Consider the following 21,560-nt stretch of genomic DNA (forward strand, 5'->3'; position numbering starts at 1 on the left):
CAAACAGGTAATCAAAGACCTGGATGAAGAGCCAGATGTTTTTGGCTCTTCTGAACAAGAGCCATCCAGATCTTGGAAGGTATCTAGTTCTAGTTGGCAGATGCTGCTAAAGAGGTGTGGGGGGCCTATGCCCCGTTTTGGCTGGCAGAGAGACTGCCAGGCCATCTAAGCACTACATGGGCCGAATCCAGCCTGTGGGCTTTCAGTTTGACACCCTGTTCTAGATTGACAACTCTACTGCCACTAGTCAAAAACCAACCTGCAGCTATTATCTTTCTCTCCCTTTCTCTGTCTCTTTTAAGGAAATAATAGAGAAGTTACTGAAAAAACAAGAAAGGGATATGAATAAAAGAGATAATACAATTACTCAAAAGTCTTTGTTGGTAGTGCCTTGGAACTTGTAAACTGAAACGCACTAATTACCAAGGATACCTCCTAGAAATTTAAGCTACTTTAGATTTGGCGTGAGAGAGCAGGAATCAAACCTCCCAAACAAGGGAGAAGAATGGGAGGAACTCAAATATCCAATTTTGGGTCAAAAAAATCAAAGGAACTTTTCCTTAATAAAGAATTCAAATAGTTAAAATTTATGTTATTGTACGTATAATCTTAGTATTTAATAGATGGAAATTGCAATTAATATTAATATTCAACCTTTCCATCAAAATAATGCTTAGTGTAGTTCTAAAAAAACACAAAGAATAGTAATTAAAACTATAAATTAAAAAGTGGCTCCCAGTTCTACAGCAGAAGGCGCTATAATACAGTAATTAGTGGGGGCAATATTGCATTTTATGGCCTGCCATTCTAATTCTTCGGGCACCAGGCCCATCCTTCCGTCGATTGTTTACTTTTTCAGACTAGTGAGAAAATATCAGTACTTTTAAAAATTAAATGAACAAAACGCCTTAAAACCATATTAGAGAAAGGGCAGAAATTAATCTAAAGCCCACAGGAAAGGACAGTGCGATTATTTCTACTTATTGTATTTGCTGGGTATCCCATTCCTTGTTCTATCACCTCTTTCCAACTTATCCTGATTTTAATGGAGTCCCCTTATCTGCACGCCCCTTATTTCCCGTGGTCTTTCGCTCATCCTTTCCGAAGGATATTTCTGTCCTTCATTAGGGAGTAATGCAGCTGTAGCCCCCTCCCCATCGTTGGCGTCATCCGAAGCTGCGATTTTCATCCCCTCCACCTGCGGACGCTCCCGCCTCTTCCTTTTCTCCCCCACCCCAAATCTCCAAACCTAGCAGCCCCTCCTGCGCAAGCGGCGGCGGCGGTAGCCAATCTCGCCCCGCCGCCTCCCGTACTTGCGTGAACGTGGAGCCAAGAGGCATTGCCAGGCGTCCTCTCGAAAAGCCAGCGTGCCGTGGGGTGGGAGGGGGGAGAAGCGATTCTTTCTAGAGCTCGTTTGTCTGTGCTGGAAGTGGATCGGAACGATTCCCCTCTTCTCCATTTCATCTGGAAGCGTCTCAAGCGCGCCGCAGCAGAGGCAGGGAATTTACTCAGCCCCGAAAAAAACGAGGTAAGAGTCCGACTGCACCATAATCCGACGGTGTGCTGTGTTCTCCTTCTTCACGCCCGCAGGGAAGATTTGGATGAAATTCCAAGGTGTGGGGAGTCGAAATTCCTCCTGCCCCTTGATGCCGACTCAATGCTCTGGGGAATCCTGAGCAATGCATCCTGGGGAGCAACCCAGTTAATCGTCCCTCTACACCCCATTGCGTCAAGGAAAGTGGGCACAAATGCCAGATTGTGTTTACAATGCTTATGGGGGGAAGACGATTGAGCCCAATGGCGCTGCCTTCCCACTCCCTCCGGTCCTCCACCTCTGCTTGCCTATTTTCACTGGACAGCTGAGAGGCTAGGGCCTGTCAGATCCAATCCTAATGGGTGAGGCAGATGCACAAGCAAGCCATCTCAGCTACTCACTCAAGAAGCAGCTGGCTCATTTTCTCAACTAGCTCACCTGTACTGAAAGATGCCTGTTCTCCCCACCCCACCCTCCACCCGTGTCCAATCCCCACCAGAAGAGGGAGAGGAGCAGTAGCAGTAGCTTTCTTTCCTTCCCTCCCTCAAGGTCCACAGAGCTCACACAGGATTAGTGGTTAGTTCTCATAAGAACAGCCAGCCACCTCTCTGCTGGCTTGCATTGTTTTCCTTGGTCCATTGCAGCATTAGATCCACTGAACCTAATCTCCACTGCTTTTCTGGGGATGAGGTGGGAAGGGCAAGAGGGAGACCCAGAGATGGAGGTACCTGCAGGCTTTCTGTGTCCCATTCTTGGCAGTGCCAATGGACTCCATGAGCTAGAGGACTAGGCTGGTCCTGAAGAGACAGCTGGTGCCTTCTGCATTTCACTAGGTACCAGAAAGGCAAACTTTTTCCTTTCTAATTGTTGAAAGTTTCTTGACCATCTAAAATTATTCCAGTTACCAGCAGAGCACCATTCTGAGGGAACAAATAAGTAGAAAATAGTTGTTGACCTTTCTGCTCTCTGTGCTTTTGCCCCATGCTTCGTTCTTACTCTTCTTTATACATTCCAAATTAAAGAAGCAGGCAAGTGATCTGAGATATCAACACCTATTGTTTGCAATCACTACTTACTCATATGTATGTGTGGACATATAAGTAACAGCTCTTTTGTGCTGCTTGATCTCTAAATCTTGGGGAAGGCAGAAGAATTGAAAAAGAGGTGTTACTGTTACTGTGTAGGGCACATGGAAATACTTTCCTTTCGACATGTGCACACAGACACACAGCTCACTGTCTCTCAGAAACAGTTCAGCAGGTGAATGAGGCTTCTAAGAAAATACAAGTTCAACAGCTGATGGTATGGATTCTCTTTTCCCCCTTCTGCAGAAATAGTTCAGACTTAGATGTGGGAGGAGATAGCAATGAAATGCTTTTAGTATGTGCACACTACTTCTCCTTTTCTTCTAGACCACTTACCAATGTTAAGGAAGGTCTTCCATGGGGAAGGTGGGTCAATACTGATTTTTTGCATGATGGTTGGACTCTTTATATCAGATTTAAGGCTACTTTTTTCCCCCTGAAGACAGGTATCATTTGGCAATTAGATGAAACAAGCAAACAAAAGATTGTGGGGCCTTTCCAAACATCTAAGAAGTATGTTCAAATCTACAAGAGGAAAACAATCCATGCAGTGAAGGTCCTTGTATAAGCGGTATATCCATGTTATTATTATTATTAATATCAGTAGTAGTAGTAGTATTTTATAGAAATAACATTCTGTAGAAGACAGATGTGTAAAACAATATACAGTCAACCAAATCAGACCCATCATTAATATCCCAAACTACCTTAAATAACAGCATAACAAGAAAATGAAACATAGATGTGATTTTATAAACAGTCATATTAACCACAATCTTTAAAATTTTGCCAATTGTAGAAATTAAAAAATGGGCCACAGGAGGAAAGGAAGTCTGGGCCTGGAGGGAAAAGGGTACAATATGAACAAATCTTTTGAGGTGGAAGCGTTCCACAGTTTGGGAATCATAGCCATGAAGATCTTTCCCCCCATCCTCAGTGTGAGAGGATTTAGGCCAAGGTTTCCATTGTTTATCTTAAAGCTCAAGAAAGCACAAACATGGAAAAAGAATCAAGCCTAGAAATGCTTACTAACAAACAGCATAAAATTTATATTTTTAGTTATTTAATTAAAGTATAAAGTGAAATTTATATACTGTTTTCTTGTTGTACCCGGGAATTTGAAATTCCAGGACCCATGGTGGCTAGTGGCTAGAATGCAGTATTGCAGGCTAACTCTGCCACAGCCAGGAGTTCGATAAGCTCAAGGTTTACTCAGCCTTCCATTCTCCCGTGCTCAGTGAAATGATTGTTGGGGCAATATGCTAACTTATAAACTGCTCAGAGAGTGCTGTAAAGCAGAGGTCCCTAACTCCCGATCTGCAGCCCATTGGGACCCAGTCCGTGCAAGCAGTAGATGAACATGCAAAAGGTCTATTTGTGCATGCAGGGGATTAGGTTGCACACATGAAACCATCCCTTCTTCACACACACCCTTTTCTCCATCACCACTGCCTAGACTGGAGGCAGAAAAGTTGGGGATCACTGCTGTAAATCACTATGGGGTGGTATTGAAGTCTAAGCAATTGCTATAGCGGTTGAAATTCTATTGCAAGGACAGATGGATGGACTGTAGGGCATTTACAGCATAAGCTAATTTTTGTCGAGAAAAAAACCCATTGGGTTCAGTTATGGTTTTGATTATATAAAGAGACAAAATGTCCACTTGTTTAAAACAATCTTAAAAATGTCTATTAAAAAAACATTAGATAGTAGCACAGAGAATAATCAGTACTAGGCCAAAAGGTAAAAGTGACAGATTGAATCATCCTTTATACAGTGGATATAAAAAGTCTACACATTCCTGTTAAAATGCCAGGTTTTTGAGATGTAAAAAAATCAGACCAAGATAAATCACTTCAGAATTTTTTCCACCTTTAATGTAACATGTAAGCTGTTCAATTCAATTGGAAAATAAAACTTTTGGAGGGAAAGTAATAATAAAAATATAAATAACGGTTGCATAAGTACGCACAGCTTCTTATAAAGTAGGGGTGTGACTGTGTTCAGAATTAATCACATTCAAATGGATGGTAAATAGTAGTCAGTACACACTTGCCATCAATTAAAGTGATTCTGATTAGACCCACATAAAGTTCTGCTATTCTAGTAGGATTTTTCTGACATTTACTGAGGTGTCTTTTACAGCAAAAGCCATGGTCTGTAAAGAGCTTACAAAGCATCAAAGGGATCTCATTGTTGGAAAATATTAGGAGAAGGGTACAAAAAATGTCAAGACATTGGATATACCATGGAACACAGTGGAGATAGTCATCAATATGTGGAGAAGAGAACATCACAACAGTGACATTACCAAGAACTGGATATCCCTCCAACATTGATGAAACCCACCCCAAAAGAAAACAGGTTTGAGAGGCTGCCAGGAAACCTACAGCAGCATTAAATGCAGGAGTTCTGAAAAGTAGTGGTTGTGTACTACATGTGTCAGTAATATCCCATTTTCTTCATATGTCTGAACTGTAGATACAGTGGCAGAACAGAAGCCTTTTACAGGTAGTCCTTGAGTTACAAATGTAATGGAGCCTGCCCATTCCATTCGTAACCCAAGGATTCGTGGGACTGAATCTTGTACCTTGAACGGGATCCACTTTTTGCCCATGCATTCGCTAATTGAATGCAAGGCTCGTTAAGTGCACATGAGATATTTCAGGGTGGGGAAGGCCATTGCGGGGGCCTAGTGATAGAACAGGCCACCTGCCTAAGACCACCCAAGTTCTCCCCGACTCCGTTTAGGCTTCCGCGGGCCTCCCACATCATGTTGCAGGCCAAAATGGAGCTTCCAAGGGGTGGATCTGCTCCTTGGAAGCTCCATTTTAAGCTGCAACATGCCGAGGAGGCCTGCTGAGGCTTGAACAGAGTGCCGGAGGGGTGAATTCAATTCACCCTTCTGAAGCTCCATTTCAACCTGCAACATTCAGGAGAACATTACAGAGCCTTGTGGTTGTTCATAAGGGCAAACAATTGCCATGGTGCTGCAAGATTCATAGTTTCAGGACTTGAAATGCTAGGGGGCGCTTATCCATAATTTCAAATGTTCACTAAGGGAATGCTCATACTCCAAGGATTACCTGTATTACAGAGAAAAACATCCAAACTTGCAAAAAGTATGTTTAGCACAAAAACAACATTGCACATCACCAAAAGTACACTATGCCTACTTGAAGCATGGTGGTGGCAAACATATGGTGGTAGCAATGGGACTGCTTTTCTTCAGCTAGAACTAGGGTTATAGTGGAGGGAATTATGAACAGTTCCAAATATCAGTCAATTTTAGCACAAAACTTTCAGGCCTTTGTTGAAATGCTGAAGATGAAGAGGGTTTTCACTTATGACAATGACCCAATGGCATACCTCCAAGAGAATGGCTTTAACAGAAGATCAATGTTTTGAATGGCCCAGCCTGAATCCAAATGAAAATCTGTGCAGTGAACCTAAGAGAGCTGTGCACAGGAGATGCCCTTTGTCATGGCCCTGTCGGAATCTGATTCCGAGGGAGAGGCCAAGCAGCTGACAGGGAGTGTGAGTGTGGCTCCATTGGCTGTAGAAGAAACTGGGGCAGAGCAGAGTCTGGCTGGGCAGAGCAGGGGAGAGGTAGAGCAAGGCAGAGGGAATTCAGAGGAAGTCCCAGGCCCATTCCCTCTCCATCCTAGGGCACACAAGGGAGGAACTGAGAAGGGAGCAACGTGAGTTGTGTGGCTTACGGAGGAGGAAAGGGCCCTGATTCCCTTCATTCGCTGCAGCTGGGAACACAGTGTTTAAAAAGGGCAGTTATGTGTTGCCAACTGTTGAGAGCAAATAGCGTATTATCTTGTTTTGTTGAGGCTTATCTGGGTTCCTGGCGTCTTCCCAACCATGTGGGTTTTGTTGGCCTTTGAAGTCTGCAACTCCTTATCCTGCCCTGTCCAGTTAATTACTGCAGCGTGGTTTGTGTGGATTTTTATTTACAGTTTAGATGTACTTTGTTTTCAGACTGAATTTCCTCCACTTAAAGACTGTTCTTGGAACAGTTTTTTTTTTCTCCAGCCGAAGGTAACTGCACATTAGGGACAAAGTTGGAGATATTAAAGGGACTTTTCTTACTTATGTAACTGTGTTGCCTTTGTGCCATGCCCCGGGTCATCACACCCTTACAGTTTGACAGATGTGAAATGCTTGTGCAAGGAAGTGTAGGCAAAGATTCCCAAGACAATGGGAATGTGAGTTGCTGACGGCCTCCTGCCCCAAATGCTAATGCTGTCATAAAATTAAAAGGTGCATCAACTAAGTATTAGTTTAAAGATGTGCAACCATGTTTGTTGTTATTTTCCCTCTAAAAGGTTTCAGTTTATTTTTCTATTGAATTGTACAGCTTATGTGTTAATTTGTTAAATAGGTTAAAAGTAGAAAAAATTCTGAAGTGATTTATCTTGGTCAGATTTTTTTACATCTCAAAAGCCAGATATTTTAATGGGTGTGGAGACTTTTTATATCCATTGTATAATAATTTGTTATAAGCCACAAAATATCTCCAAGTAACACTATGTGCATCATGAAATTATTACACAAATGATTATCATGTCATTAACTTCTAATTGCAAGTGCACCATTTGTGTAGTCATATCATAATATGTATAATCATTTCTCTATTATAGATGCTCATAATTCTAACTTTCACCACACATGCAGTATATATTTATTTTGTGTTTTTTAATAATTAGACAGCAATTGTGTCAACATCAAATATTCTGTCTCATTGAAGACTTCCATGTGGAAATTCCCACCACTTTTTTTATAAGTCCGAATTTATGTGGTGATGGTACATCACAATAGTTGTCTCTTAAGTTGTAACCACAAGGTGAATTTAATTTCTTTTAACCACATACTTTCCCATTGATCCCTCCATATATTATAACCAACATTCTTAGCCCATTTTAACATGCATATGTTTTACCATTTTAGATTTCAACAAAAAATGTTCTTTTTAGCAATCACACATTCATTCTTTGTTAACATGTATATTCCTCCCTACTTTGTTTTATTTCAGTCATCTTTTTATTTATATTAAATGTCATTCTTAAGTGTGCATATGAAAATGATTGAAAATTAGTTCCCTGCATAGCCAATTGTTCTCTTGACATTTTTGCAGTCCAGATCTTTTAGCCTCATTAAAACAACAGAAATAGCTAATGTAGAATCTTTGTCTGAAAACCAGTGTCAGCTGGTGCTCCATTCAAAATCCAAGAAAGAAATACTTAGACTCTTTTAATCAGAGAAAAGATATCTTTTACTGGAAATCAAGTGGTAGCAACAAAAGAATTCTGAATCTGAGAAAATGGGCGCGTAAACCACATATACAAAGTAATGGCAACATTCCCACCCCCAATAGTTCAATTGGCTCATCCAATTAAAAGTTGTGTATATCATCATGTGGGCATCTCCAGGTGGTGATGAGGCTTCTGTCCATTGACCTTGACATAGTTTGATAAAGGGTTGCAGCTGTGCATAGCATAGGATAGAAACCTAAGCAAGAATGTACCCCCCCCCATCTTATGCAGTTCTGGTTTGTAACACCTCCAGCTCACTTCCCATAACCATTCCTCCCTCCTCCCCCCGTTACTTATGACAGCCGAAAGATGCAAAGCAAAGGGAGAAAAATCTTGAAGGCTGACATTCGGCCCTCCTAGAAAAGAGACGTTAGTCCTAAAAAAGATAAAAATAGAAGGTAATAGAAAATATACATGTAACAGCAATATACTAATTTTTAGGGTTTATCAGGATATTTAATACAAAATGCCTTGAGTAGGAGCTCTAACATCCTTCTCATTCACCCACTCAGCCTGGGAAGGGGGAAAATGTTTCCAAGCAACCAAATACTGGAGTCGACCCCTTCGTTTTTGAGAATCCAAAATTTCTTTAACTTCAAAATGTTGTTCACCTTCAATTAGCAATGGTACAGGGGGATCAACCTGAGTTGGTCTCAAGTCAGAGGTATGTTCAGGTTTTAATAAACTAACATGGAAAACAGGGTGGATCCGTCGGAGAGTTTTTGGTAATTTCAGTTGGACTGCCACAGGGTTCACAATTCGTTCAATTGAGAAAGGTCCAACATACTTAGGTCCAAGCTTCTTTGACTTTCGTGTAGTCTGCAAATATCTGGTGGATAAAAAGACCTTGTCACCCACTTGATATGGTTTTTGTGGAGTTCTCTTTTTATCTGCAAATTTTTTATGAGCTTGACAAGCATCATCTAATGCTTTACAGGTAACCAGCCAGGTAAGCTGGAGCTGTGTTATCCATTCATCTAATGACTGAATGTTAGGTTTCTCCCATGGAAGCTCGGGTATGGGTACAAAGTCTTGCCCCGAAGCTACTTTAAACGGAGTAAACCCAGTACTACTATGTACCAAATTATTATATGCCACCTCAGCGAATAGCAATAGGTCAGCCCAATTATCTTGCTGATAATTTATATAACATCGAAGATATTGTTCCAATACCGAGTTAGTTCTCTCACAAGCCCCATTGGTTTGTGGGTGGTGGGCGGAGCTTAAGCCCTGGGCAGAGCCCAATAACTTCAGGAACTCCTTCCAACCGACTCCCAGGGACCATTTGGGTTTTACAGCTGGTTTTCCCCCAAGATTTAGTTCTGCTAACAAGTCGGCTTCCCCTTCTTCCTCTAGCAGCAGAGAATCTTGTCCTCCAGTTGCTCCCAGGTCTTCTTGGTCACTGGCTGGATTTGACATTGTGTTCAGATCCCCTCGGAAGAAAATTTATTATTTCTCCGGGTGGGCTGGTAATGTGGAGATTCAGAATAATGTCAGCTGGTGCTCCATTCAAAATCCAAGAAAGAAATACTTAGACTCTTTTAATCAGAGAAAAGATATCTTTTACTGGAAATCAAGTGGTAGCAACAAAAGAATTCTGAATCTGAGAAAATGGGCGCGTAAACCACATATACAAAGTAATGGCAACGTTCCCACCCCCAATAGTTCAATTGGCTCATCCAATTAAAAGTTGTGTATATCATCATGTGGGCATCTCCAGGTGGTGATGAGGCTTCTGTCCGTTGACCTTGACATAGTTTGATAAAGGGTTGCAGCTGCGCATAGCATAGGATAGAAACCTAAGCAAGAATGTACCCCCTCCCCAGCTTATACAGTTCTGGTTTGTAACACCTCCAGCTCACTTCCCATAACCATTCCCTCCTCCTCCCCCGTTACTTATGACAGCCGAAAGATGCAAAGCAAAGGGAGAAAAATCTTGAAGGCTGACAACCAGTTTGGTACAATAGTTAAGTCACCATGGCTCAACATGTTGGACAAGTCCATTCCAAGAATGGAGAGAAGGCTTATAAAACCAATGTTAATCATACATGAATATAATTTCAAAACAAATCAAAATTATGATTTAGCATTATATATAAATTAGGAGAATATGTTGCATATTGTGAGCCTGAGAAGATCCCTTCAGAAAGGGAGCTGTCAGGGAGGCAATCAACCCTGACCAAACCCTCTAGAAAGCTTAACGTGAACATCGCTGTTGCTGGCAATCCCACTTACAAGTAGTTTTCGACATATGACTGGTTGGATAGCAAACCATTTGATGTCATGATGGACCTCCCCTAGGTTCTGAAGTTCCGACAGCCCCCAACCCCATGGTCACTTGACTAAATTTTGGACATTCAGCCACCAGCCGATGCAGTCATTTGCAATGTTGCACAATCACGTGACCACATGTTATGAAGATTTTGCCAAAATCTGGCATTTACTTCTGGTTTTCAGTAAAACAATTGTTCAAAACAATTGATTTGCTTAATAACTGACATTCACTTAACTTTGGTGATTGCTTTACAATTGCAACATTCACTTAACTGCCACAAAAAGGTCATAAAATTGAGTCAGGCACATGGGTGACCCACTTTACAACTACCATTACTTATGACCACGATGGACAGAAGTCAAGGACTATATTATTTTATACCATAAATTTGACTAGAAAGAAATGTACAGTGTTCAGACAGAGGGGCAACTGAACACTAGGGGGATGCTGGAGAATGAGACATGTATACAATGTATATACAATTATATGCAATGTAAGCCTCTGAGTATAGGTTTACTCTGTACTCCCTTGATTAAAAGGAGGATGCTGTGCTATCTATAATATTGATACATGATTTTGTGTTAAACATATATATGCACAGGCACACAAACTATTTCAAATTAAATTAGTCCTTGGTAAAGATTAGCCTCTAGATTAGCCTGGGAAGTTGAATAATGCTGGGCAAGTAGCAATTTGCAAATCGCTTCCGAATTGTTGCCAAGTGTGAATATGGTTATGTGTTATATAGACCAAACTTGGCTCAAGAGAGACTATCCATATTCATAAATCACTTTTTGTCTCAGAAAATCAAAGAGTGGAACTCTTACTGGATTTTTACATTCCTGATCTGATCTTAGGCAAGCTAAATAACAGTTTTACATGAATAGTTAGTTGGGGGGGGGGAATGAGCAGCATGGTGGCCTAGTGGTAAAGATGCTCACCTCCCACTTGGAAAGCTGGAGAGTTCAATCTTAGGAAAAGGGAAAGAAAGAAAGAAAGAAAGAAAGAAAGAAAGAAAGAAAGAAAGAAAGAAAGAAAGAAAGAAAGAAAGAAAGAAAGAAAGAAAGAAAGAAAGAAAGAAAGAAAGAAAGAGAATCCATGTGGTGTCAGGAGGGGCATCTGGTCAACAAATGCTTAGCTCCATCCAGTCACCCAACTCAGGGATTCCCGGCTCATGAAAAAGGGAGTTACATTGGGGGAATGCCATATTACCCATTGAAGAGATGGGGTGGGGGGTGTTACTCCCTTTCTGAATGTTTACAAAGAGCAGAGAAACAACTTCTGGGTTTCTTTAAATACAGTAACTAGTAAAGCTCTTTCCTTTGTACAAATTTATGGCAAATTAAAGTATATAGCATGTTTATGAATAATAAAAATAAAACATATATTAAAAAATAAAGTATATAGCAAAAACCTACTGTCTGTGTTCTGAAGAGACTTCAAATCTTCTATTTAACTTTCTACTCATTTGAACGTTGAGGCAATAATATAACCAAAGCATATCCTGAGGCATTTGCAGAATCCAGATATCATATAGTTATCCTTACTAATGGTACATTCAGAGACCATAAGCCTCCAAATAGAAAATGCTCTAGTTATTTTTTTAAAAAGTGATAGCTCTCTTGATGCTGCTTGTATTTCCTGAGTGCTTTGACTTAATTCTGGTGAAAAAAATTGTTAAACCACTGGTTCAGTGTGAACCAGTAAGCAGGGTATACCTCCCACCAACATACATTTGAAAATCTGTACAGCTGTTCAATATAAACTTTTTTCTTTAACTCAACATCAGCTATTCAGCAATGTTTATGAAACCTCTCATGAACTTCCTAAACATGAAAGCAAGGTATCTGAATAACCATTATCTGTTGCTATTTTTTTCAAGTTACAGGACTTTTATAGATAAGATTTATAAATTGTTAAGCATTCTGTAATTCCTTCAGATTCTCATGAAATGAAATTACCATGGATGTTTAGATGATTTGTTGTTAACGAATCAATGCTGATTGCAAATATATCATTCTATTTTCTTCTGAATGTAAAATTGACTATTTCCTCCCAGGGGTCGGCCATTTGTTGGAGCAGCCCAGGGGCTTCCCTGGTCTCATCTTCATGGTTGCACATGTAGCACAACTCTTAACATATTCTTCTACATCTGCTTTCATCTTTGGCCACCAAAATTGCCTTCTGGTTAAATGGAGGGTTTTTAGGAATCTGAAGTGGCCAGCCAACCGGGAATTGTGGCTGTGCTGTAGGATCTGAAGTCTCAAGCTGGCGGGGACATACAGTTTGGATCCCTTCCAGGCCAGTTCATCTCTCAGGATTAGGGTGTCCCTGTTATCACCAAACCACTGGTCAGCTGGGAGTGCAGACTTCAGTTCTTCTGTCATTTGATCCCCTCTGGGGTCATCCTGACATTTGGTTTGACCCCTGGTAGTGACTTGAGCTACCTGCTGGGAAGGGGGAATGATTGCTTGCATGACCTCTCACCAACTATTAAACTGTGGGTTTTTTAAAAGATTTTTTTTATTTATAATACAAACAATCATTAATCAGTGTGTTGTCTGGGTACCAATGTTTTGTGCAATAACAGTTAAAATTTCCAACTATAATAATTACATTGGTATTAATTCTCTACTCTCAGATTATTACAGATATACATAATGTCAATTTTTATAGCAATCCTCATCTTAATTTGTTCACTTCTATAAGCATATTTTCTATTTGCTAGTTTCTAACTTTCATATTTTTTTCTCTAACCATTGATAAAACAATTCCCATATCGTATAATATTCAGTTTGTTCCTTTTCTTTAATTGCAAGTGTTAACCTGTTCATTTCTGCACATTCTAATATTTTCCTTATCACACTTTCATCAGTAGGAATCTTTTCATTTTTCCAATTTTATGCAAATACTATTCTAGCTGTGGTTAAGACATGAATAATCAAATATACATTCTCTTTACTGTAAACTTCAGGTAAGATCCCCAACAAGAATATTTCAGATTTTAAATCAATATCCTGTTGTATCATCTTTTCCAGCCATGTGTATATTTTTGTCCAATATTTTTTGGGTTTTACGCATGTCCACCACATATGATTATATGATCCAGGTGTCTGGTGGCATTTCCAACATTTATCAGATTTATCTTTAAACATTCTTGCCAACCTTGCTGGTGCATAATACCATCTGTAAAACATCTTATACAAATTTTCTTTATATGCAGCTGAGATTGTTAATTTATAGTTTCTATCCCAAAGTTTCTGCCATTATTTATTGTATAATCAAAAATTTTAGGCCATATTATCTTTGTCTCTTTCACTTGCTCTTCTTCCAATTTAATATCCAATAAGTACTTATACAGTTTTTTTTTAATCAATCTTTCATCAGTTCCTATTAGGATCTTATCCAATTCTGTCAATCCTTTGTAAAAACCATATAGCTTTACATCTTTTTCATATCTAGACTGTATTTGCAATTGTGAATACTAAGCTATTTCAATCCCTTGTTCATTCAATTCTTGCTTAGTTTTGAGCTCACCCTTCTCATTCAAAATATCTTTGTATCTCACAGTATTTCCCATATTAATCATATTCGGATGTATAAGTGCTATTGTCAAAAGCTAGACTGGTATCTTCAAGTAGTAGTGTTCTCTAATTTTCTCCCATACTAACAATAAAGTCTTTGAAAGTAACCATGTATCTTACTGTTGTGGTCTGCCGGTGGCTTGCGGAGCTGGTAGCTTGAGTCAAACAGTGGGGAGGAACATGGACCAATTCTGGAGTCTGGGAGGGCTCAAACAAGGGATCTGCATCTGACACACAGATGGGGCCAGGGCCATCTGAGAGTTATGTGCTGATTCCGGAGCCCCCAGAATCTGACAGCGAGGCAGAGGAACAGGGGGAGCTGGTTCCCAGTGCGCGCTTGTGCAGAGCTGCCAGAAGGCAAGAACAGTCAGACGAAAGGGGCAATTCAGGACTAAGGCTTGGAGATGATTGGCCCCTCCCATAAGACATAAAGGAGGAGCAAAGGGACATGAGCCTTTGCAGGAAGCAACTTTGTTCGTACTGGTTGGTTTAAAATCTGAAGCTCTATGTTGACTTTGTGCTCCGTTTGGCCTTGTACAGCTAATTGGCAATTTAGTCACTGGCAGTATTTCAAGGGAGATAAAGGTGGGTACTTATCAGACTTATCCTGAAAGACTGTGGCAGACTTCTGTTGGACTATTCATAAAAATTTGGGACTCATTATGGGCTTTTAATGCATATAATTCACAGTTGTTGAAATGATAAAAGGTTTTTTGGAACAGCGTGTGATTGTTACTGTCTCAGGAAGCCTTGGTCAGAACACTTACTTTTCCCATACCACAAAAAGCCATGCCATCCCAGTTGCAAATCATATCCCTCCAAGGTCAGTAATCTTATGTTTCTCAGTGCAATCCACTGTTTCATCCATGTTAAAACCGCTGCCTGATAATATAATTCCCAGTTTGGTAGATCAAAACCACCTCTATTTCTTGTATCCTATAACATTTTAAAGATAATTCTTGCTTTCTTCACTTGAAAAATAAATTTTACTATTTTATTAAGATCCTCAAAATATTTTTTCCAATTTGATCAGAATTGTTTGGAACAGGTACAATAATCTCAGCAGTACATTCATCTTAATTGTAGCTATTCTTCCTAATTCATAATAATTGCAAATTTTTCCATTTTTCCAAATCAAATTTAATTTGTTGTGTCAGTTTAAAATAGTTGTCTTCCTTAATTGTTACACATCTTGCTGTTAATTGTACTCCTAAATATCTTACTTTTTTAGTAATCTGAATATTTAATCTTTCCATTAATTTGTTTTTCTGTGATGTTTTTCACTAAGATCTTAGTTTTTTCTCTATTTTCAGTCCTGCTATTTCCGCATACTCTTCTTTTTTTTATTTTTTATTAACTTAGGTCCAGTCTGTCAGATCCGTGTATCTGTCATTTCTTCAGTGGAAGAAGAAAAGCAGGGGGGCGGGGGAGACTGATAAAGAAATCCTTTCTTGATGTAACCTGAATACATTTAATCTTATATCGAATTTGTATAACCCACACATGATACAATGGAGGGAGAAAACCCAGATGGCCAGAACCTATCACCTCTGAGAGGCACAGCCAGGAGATGAGAAGATCATAAAAATTCCACAGTGAGATGTGTCCTGGGAATCTCTGGAAAAGTTCGTTCTAAAAAGGGGGTGGGGGGAAATTAGGTATGCCCTGGGAAACTGAAAAAGATCGTTTCTACAGAAGGGGTGGGGTGGGGAATTAACATATTGGCTTTTGTTTCACTAAATACACATCGAGATAAGGGAAGGGATTCTAAACTCCCTTATCCCTGTATGCCTGAGGGACTTCAGACACTGCTTTGAATTCCTACATGAATTGTCTCACCTCAATAAAGGATTCCTTTTGATACGTTTGGTTTTCAGAAGTTCATTCTTGTTAATTGAATGGGAAAAAGTTCTGTCGCCTGACATAAAGCAGCATCTGCAATAGAGGTCAGCCTGGAGAGGAAAATAAAAAAATAAAACAAAAACCTTCACTCTACTGAGGGGACCCTGCAAGAAAGGAAAATGTCTGAGTATAGCCAGGACCAAGGGGAAGCCAAATGCTGGGGGGAAACGTCAACAGTTACCCAGCCAGATACTGACTTGGTGCACCCCATCGAAGATAGTGAAGCTTCCTACGAAGCCTCCACAAAGCCCCAGTGGTCTATAGGTGTCAGAATTAGAAACAGCTGGGACGGAAGAACCAAGGGAGTAACCCTCACCCGGGGCAATCGTAAACCCAGATGGAAATTGGAGCTGGAGGCCCTATCGGATCAGGAAAGATGGGGCAAGGAGCCACCGGCCGATGACCGACTGAGACGGTACATAAATTGCCTCCAGGGAAGCCCTGGAGAACCTCGAGGTGAGGGATACACCAGGATGCCAACGCAGGAGAGTGAGGGAACCAGAAAATGAGAGAACCCGAGCCACCATCCTGGATTCAGCTGAGAATGATTGGGCAGTGAGACAAGCTGAAGAACCAGCAGCCATACCAGGTACCTGACCCCTAAATGCCCCAGAACAGGGGATTAACCCTGGTCAACCCCCAGACATACTACTGCAGAGGAAGGTCCACCCCGGGGAGTAAAATTCGATGGAGACCCCCAGAAACTGGGATTGTTCCTGGCGCAAGTCCTCACCTACATGCAAGAATATGGGCAGAATTTCCAAACCCAGGGATCCCGAGTATGAGTCGTTACTCTGGCCCTTGAAGGGGCAGCAGCCAGATGGATGGTGATGCTCCACAACGTCAACGCCCCAGAATTAAGGAACCTTGACCACTTCATGGCGGCCCTACGCCACTGCTTTGAAGACCCTTTCACTGATAGAAAAGCCCAAGACCACATCAGAGTCGTAAAGCAAGGCCATCTCCCAGTAGCTGAATACACCAAGGAATTTCGTGACCTGGCTGGCTGAGTTGATTGGCCAGAGGATATCCTAGTCTGTTGGTTCATTTGGATTCAATGACAACCTATACGCTGTCTGCCTGGCCCATGGGGCCCCAAACCTCCTGCATGAATGGTACATGATGGCAGAGGAGGCGGAGATAGACATGACTCGTAACCGGTACTGCAGTGGCAAGTTTTGGAAAAGATCTCCACCCCTGGGGAAATGGGAAATTTTCAAACCCCAAACCACCATGACTCCAAGACTATCTGGCTGTTTTAAGTGTGGAAAGGAGGGACACCGCGCAGCAGAATGCCATTCGAAAACCCCTGCCAGAAAGCCAGACCACCCATCGGGGGGAAACCTGGAACATCCAGCCCTTGAGGAAAGGAGACTGGCCTGAGAGGCCGAGTAGCTGTGGGATTCCGATACCCCCCACAACCCAGAGGAAGAACCCTCAAGATGACCCGCTGGTAAGCAACCCAATTGAACCAACCACTCTCCCCGTAAGACTGTTTATCCCCAGCCGAGGGAAGGGGGAGGAAGTTGCAGCGTTGCTGGATTCAGGATGCACCTGATGCCTAATCAACCCCTCCCTTGCAGAGAAATTGGGAATCCAACTGAAAGAAATGGAAAATCCCATCGCTTTCTGCCAATTAGATGGAACTATAGCGGGGTGGGGGGGAGCCAGCTAGGTTTACCACAGAACCATTGAAATAAGATTAGGAAACCATAGTGACATGCTCACATTCATTGTAGCCCCAGGAATGGAAGAACTGCTAGTCCTAGGTCTCACATGGCTGCGGAAATGGAATTCAAAAATAAATTGGAGAAGAGGAACCATACAATTCCAGAGAGATGTAGTATTTGCAAATAGCTCAGAGGCAAGGATAAAGAAAGGAACAGAGAACACAGAGTCAGCCATGACCGGACAGTCAGCTGAATGCATTAACATCCACAATGAGTAGCAGGATCTGGCCCAAGTATTTAGTGAGGAAGCTTGTGATGAACTCCCACCCCTTCTCCCTCGAGCCGCTCGGAGCATCCAGAGAGTGGGAGGTGCTTCAGAGTCCTCTCTCACAGGCTGAGCTTCAATTGAGGAACGTTCCGCCCCCTCACGTGACTCCATGCAGCGTTCCCCAGTTTTTGCTCAGCCTCGGAGAGACAGGCTGTTTGCAGTAAAGGCTCCTTGGCTGACTCAAGCTTTCTCAATATTTCTTCCTATTTCTTCCTACTCCACCAAAGGAAACAGGTTTGATCTGAGCCTTCTAGCCCCTGCGCAAAGGGTACCGACCTAGGGGAAGTTTTCCCTCGCCCCTAGGGGCTCAAAGCGGGCGGGATCGCAGCGCTTTCGCGCTAAACCCCCCCACCATCAGTTTCGTTTTCTCTGCCTCCACGCCGCCTCAGTGGCTCATTATTTCGCGCCCAGAGGCGCTGCTGGTTTTCCCCCCACCTGGAACGCCAATCATTAGGAAGGGCTAATTCCCTCCTGCAAGGCCCCTCTCGGCACGCTGAGCTAGCCGGAGGAGCCCTCCCTTCTGTCCCGAGAGGCCCCGACGATAGCTTAGCTCGCGGCTGCCATTTTGGGCGCTGCCTCATGGTCGGGTGCCATTTTCTTCTATTGAAAACCGCTGTGGTCGATCCAGCTCCCATCGGACCCCTAGGGTCACGAGCTCAATCCTTTAGCTCTGCTATTACCGATCTGGTTAAGCACATTTGTTGACCTCCCGCAGCCTCACTCGGGGCGAAGCTCAGCAGTATCCCCCCCTCCAGTTTTTGTCTGGAGGTCTACTGCTAGAGGCCTCTCTGATACAGGCCTCAGGCGTTCATTTGGCAAATTCGGACATTTACTCTAGCCAGTTTTCGTTTTTCCTTGTTGGTATAGTTATACTAGTTCAACTTATTTAACTTGATATTGTTTAAAAAAAGAATTTTTTTTTAATAATAATCAAAAACATAAATAATATCAGATAAAAAACGTTTATATATAAAAAAAAATCTAATACCTTGTATATATATATACCTTATTGCTATTTTCAAGTATCTTTCTTCTTGGTATCATAGTATATACTAAATTCCAAAAGGGGGTGCGGGCCAGCTCAAAGATCACCCGGCCTTTGTCGTAGGCCGAACTCTAGGCGAGCCAACCACCTCTAGTGAACTATATACATTTATCATTTATCAAAATGGCAGATGACAATTCCTCTAAACACCCATCTCTGAACGCTAAATTGAAGTCTTACCATTTGCGCAGGCAGGCTAAGGAACCTTCCAAGGCCTCCCAGCGGGACGCCTTAAGGCGCCATAAGGCGTTGGAAAAGGAGTTCGATAGGCGATCCAGGGAGTCACATTCGGTGCCTTCAGCCCTTCCTCCTTCCACCCCCTCCACCTCTATTCAACCCCCCCCCTCCAGACCTCTCTTCCCGATCTAGGTGCAGCTCACCTCAGGGTCATCAGGCCCCGGGACCAACGACCACACGGACACCTGAAGCCACCTTTATGCCTATGGCCGCTGGTCTGCGCCAAGAGGAACCTTCTACAGTTGAGGTTCCACCTCACATCAAAGCATGGATGGAACTGGCTATCCGCCAGGGTATTGTGGAGGGTCTGCAACAAATGTCCAGACCCGGCTTCTCCCCAAGGGCTCCTGAACACGAGTCTCTGTCCGTCAGATCCCTTCCAAGATCGGATCCTCCTATCGGTCAGGTACTCTTACAGAGGGATAGCCCTCTTCCGGAAAGGGACCAGGAGGAGGAGGAAGGGGGCTTCGGTTATTTCAGAGAAGAGGAAGAGGAATCCCAAATGGGATCTTCGCATTACAGTGAGCCCCTTTTAGAGGCGGAACCGATGGAGGGGGAGATGTCGGAGGATGAGGGGCTTACCCCCGACCAACCCGCATTTGTGGGGCTGTTCAAGCCACACATGTTCAAATCCCTTCTGTTTAAGGCCAAAAACATCTCTGGCCTACTTTCCCAGTCTCCCTCTGCCCCCCCTCCTCATCGGAAGGCCCAGAGAACTCCATATTTAAGCAGCCCGTGGTGGAGGCCGAAGTCATCCCAGCCCCACCCATTTTTTCAGACCTGGTGGCGAAGCAGCTGGCTTCCACGCCCCCCCCTTCCAGCCAGGACAAGAGATTCTTCAACCTCGACTCAGACTTTTCTAGCCTTCTAGACATCCCCGAGGTTGATGAGCCCATTGTGGGCCTAGCGTCCTCCTCCACCCCCAGTGAGGCCTTGGAGGCGCTGAAGCCCAAGGACAAACGGGCGGAATTGGCTTTACGCCGGGCCCACCAATCCGATGCTTGGGCCATTAGATCGGCCACGGCCGCCTCCTTTTTCACCAGGTCCTCAATCCGGTGGCTTCGTCAGTTGAAGCAACACGTCCCCTCCTCCAACGTACGTGCACATCAGGATATAGCCAAGCTGGTGGCAGCAGCAGAATTCTCAGCCGACGCCACCTATCAATCGGTGAAGTTTTCCTCTAGAGCCATAACTTCACACGTCACTGCCCGCCGCCTGCTCTGGCTCAAACACTGGCAGGCGGACATTAAAAATAAAGTTAAACTGGCCACCGCTCCCATTAAGGGAGACAAATTGTTCAGCCCAGCTCTGGAACCCCTGCTAGTCGAGGGCCGCAGCAAGAAAAAATTTATCCCCTCCCTCTTTCGGAGGTCAGAGCCAAGAGGTCCTCAGCCCTTTGGGAGAGGTTCCCCCCGTCCCTTCTATCAGCCTCCCTTCCCGCCCAGATACCCGAGACCCCCCTCTTTCCGATCCCAACCCCAGGATCGAGCCAACACGGGTGACAGAAGCAGAAGGGGCGGCAACTATAAGAGACCCATTAGGGGATCGGGGGGAAGACCCTTCCGTTGTCCCAGATAGAATACGTTCCTCCCTCCCCATTGGCGGCCGCCTCAGACACTTCGCCGCCCAATGGGATACATCTACCTCCGATGCTTGGGTTAGAGACACCATCAGGTTCGGTCTCGCCCTTGAGTTTCGGTCCGCCCCCTCTGACTTCTTCATGACATCCCCCCCTCAAGGGACTCCGCCAAACGCGAATTGATGGATGCCACCATCCAACATCTCCTCGACATTCAGGCCATTCAACCCGTCCCCCCTGCCCAACGAGGGCGGGGATTTTACTCCCACCTCTTCGTGGTTCCCAAGCATTCTGGGGGATGGAGAGCAATTTTAGATTTAAAACGACTTAATCGTCATTTGATCCAGCGCAAGTTTAAGATGCACACCTTGCAATCTATCCTCTTGGGTACCAGGCAGGGGGAATGGCTATCCTCTATAGACCTTTCGGAAGCATACCTACATATCCCAATCTGGCCCTCCCACCACAAATTCCTCAGATTTTGTTACAACAACCTTCACTTTCAATATGTGGCCCTCCCTTTTGGTCTGGCATCGGCCCCAAGGACCTTCACCAAGGTCCTCGTGGCTCTAGCGGCTCATCTCAGGAGCCTTCCCGTACGCCTCCACTGCTATCTGGATGATATCCTCATCCTCTCTCCGTCCAAGCGCCAGGCAGAGAGGGACACCAGGGCTACTCTCTCCGCCCTCCAGGCCCACGGGTTCCTTATCAATTGGCAAAAGAGCCAACTGGCTCCATCCACTCAAATTACTCACCTGGGGGCTGTAATCGATTCGGTCTCAGAAAGGGTCTTCCTCTCTTCAGAGAGGTTCCTCAGTATCCAAAAATTGGTCAAAACAAATTAGGCGGTCAAAGAAGGTAACTTTACTTGACCTCTCCAAATTACTAGGTAAGATGGTCTCATGCATTTCCATTGTTCCCTGGGCCCGTTTACACAGCAGATCCCTACAGTGGTTCCTGCTCCCATTTCAAAGATCCGGAAGAAGCAATTCGAAATCCA

At 43.3% G+C, this 21,560-nt stretch overlaps 2 protein-coding genes across 3 annotated transcripts in view; both read left to right on the forward strand.

Moving 5' to 3' along the window:
• The first annotated feature begins 1,215 nt into the window (after positions 1-1,215).
• Positions 1,216-21,560, forward strand: part of TMEM121 (transmembrane protein 121) — a 68,278-nt gene continuing 47,933 nt past the window's right edge. Inside the window, exons 1-2 of one of the 2 annotated variants that reach the window (XM_087962479.1) lie at positions 1,216-1,528; positions 3,062-3,190. The gene's annotated coding sequence lies outside the window, so the exon portion shown is untranslated. The remainder of the gene's footprint in view (positions 1,529-3,061; positions 3,191-21,560) is intronic. The other variant, XM_087962478.1, reaches the window with a different exon arrangement.
• LOC148131340 (uncharacterized) lies at positions 18,749-20,559 on the forward strand. Its single transcript, XM_087960964.1, is given in 2 exon segments — positions 18,749-19,655; positions 19,658-20,559. Coding segments are annotated over 2 exon segments (1,377 nt in total). The 5' UTR covers positions 18,749-19,180.

Source organism: Notechis scutatus, chromosome 3 (assembly GCF_049901735.1).
Source record: "Notechis scutatus isolate UNSWTSFEM ecotype Mainland chromosome 3, rNotScu1.2, whole genome shotgun sequence".
NCBI classification, from domain to species: domain Eukaryota; kingdom Metazoa; phylum Chordata; class Lepidosauria; order Squamata; family Elapidae; genus Notechis; species Notechis scutatus.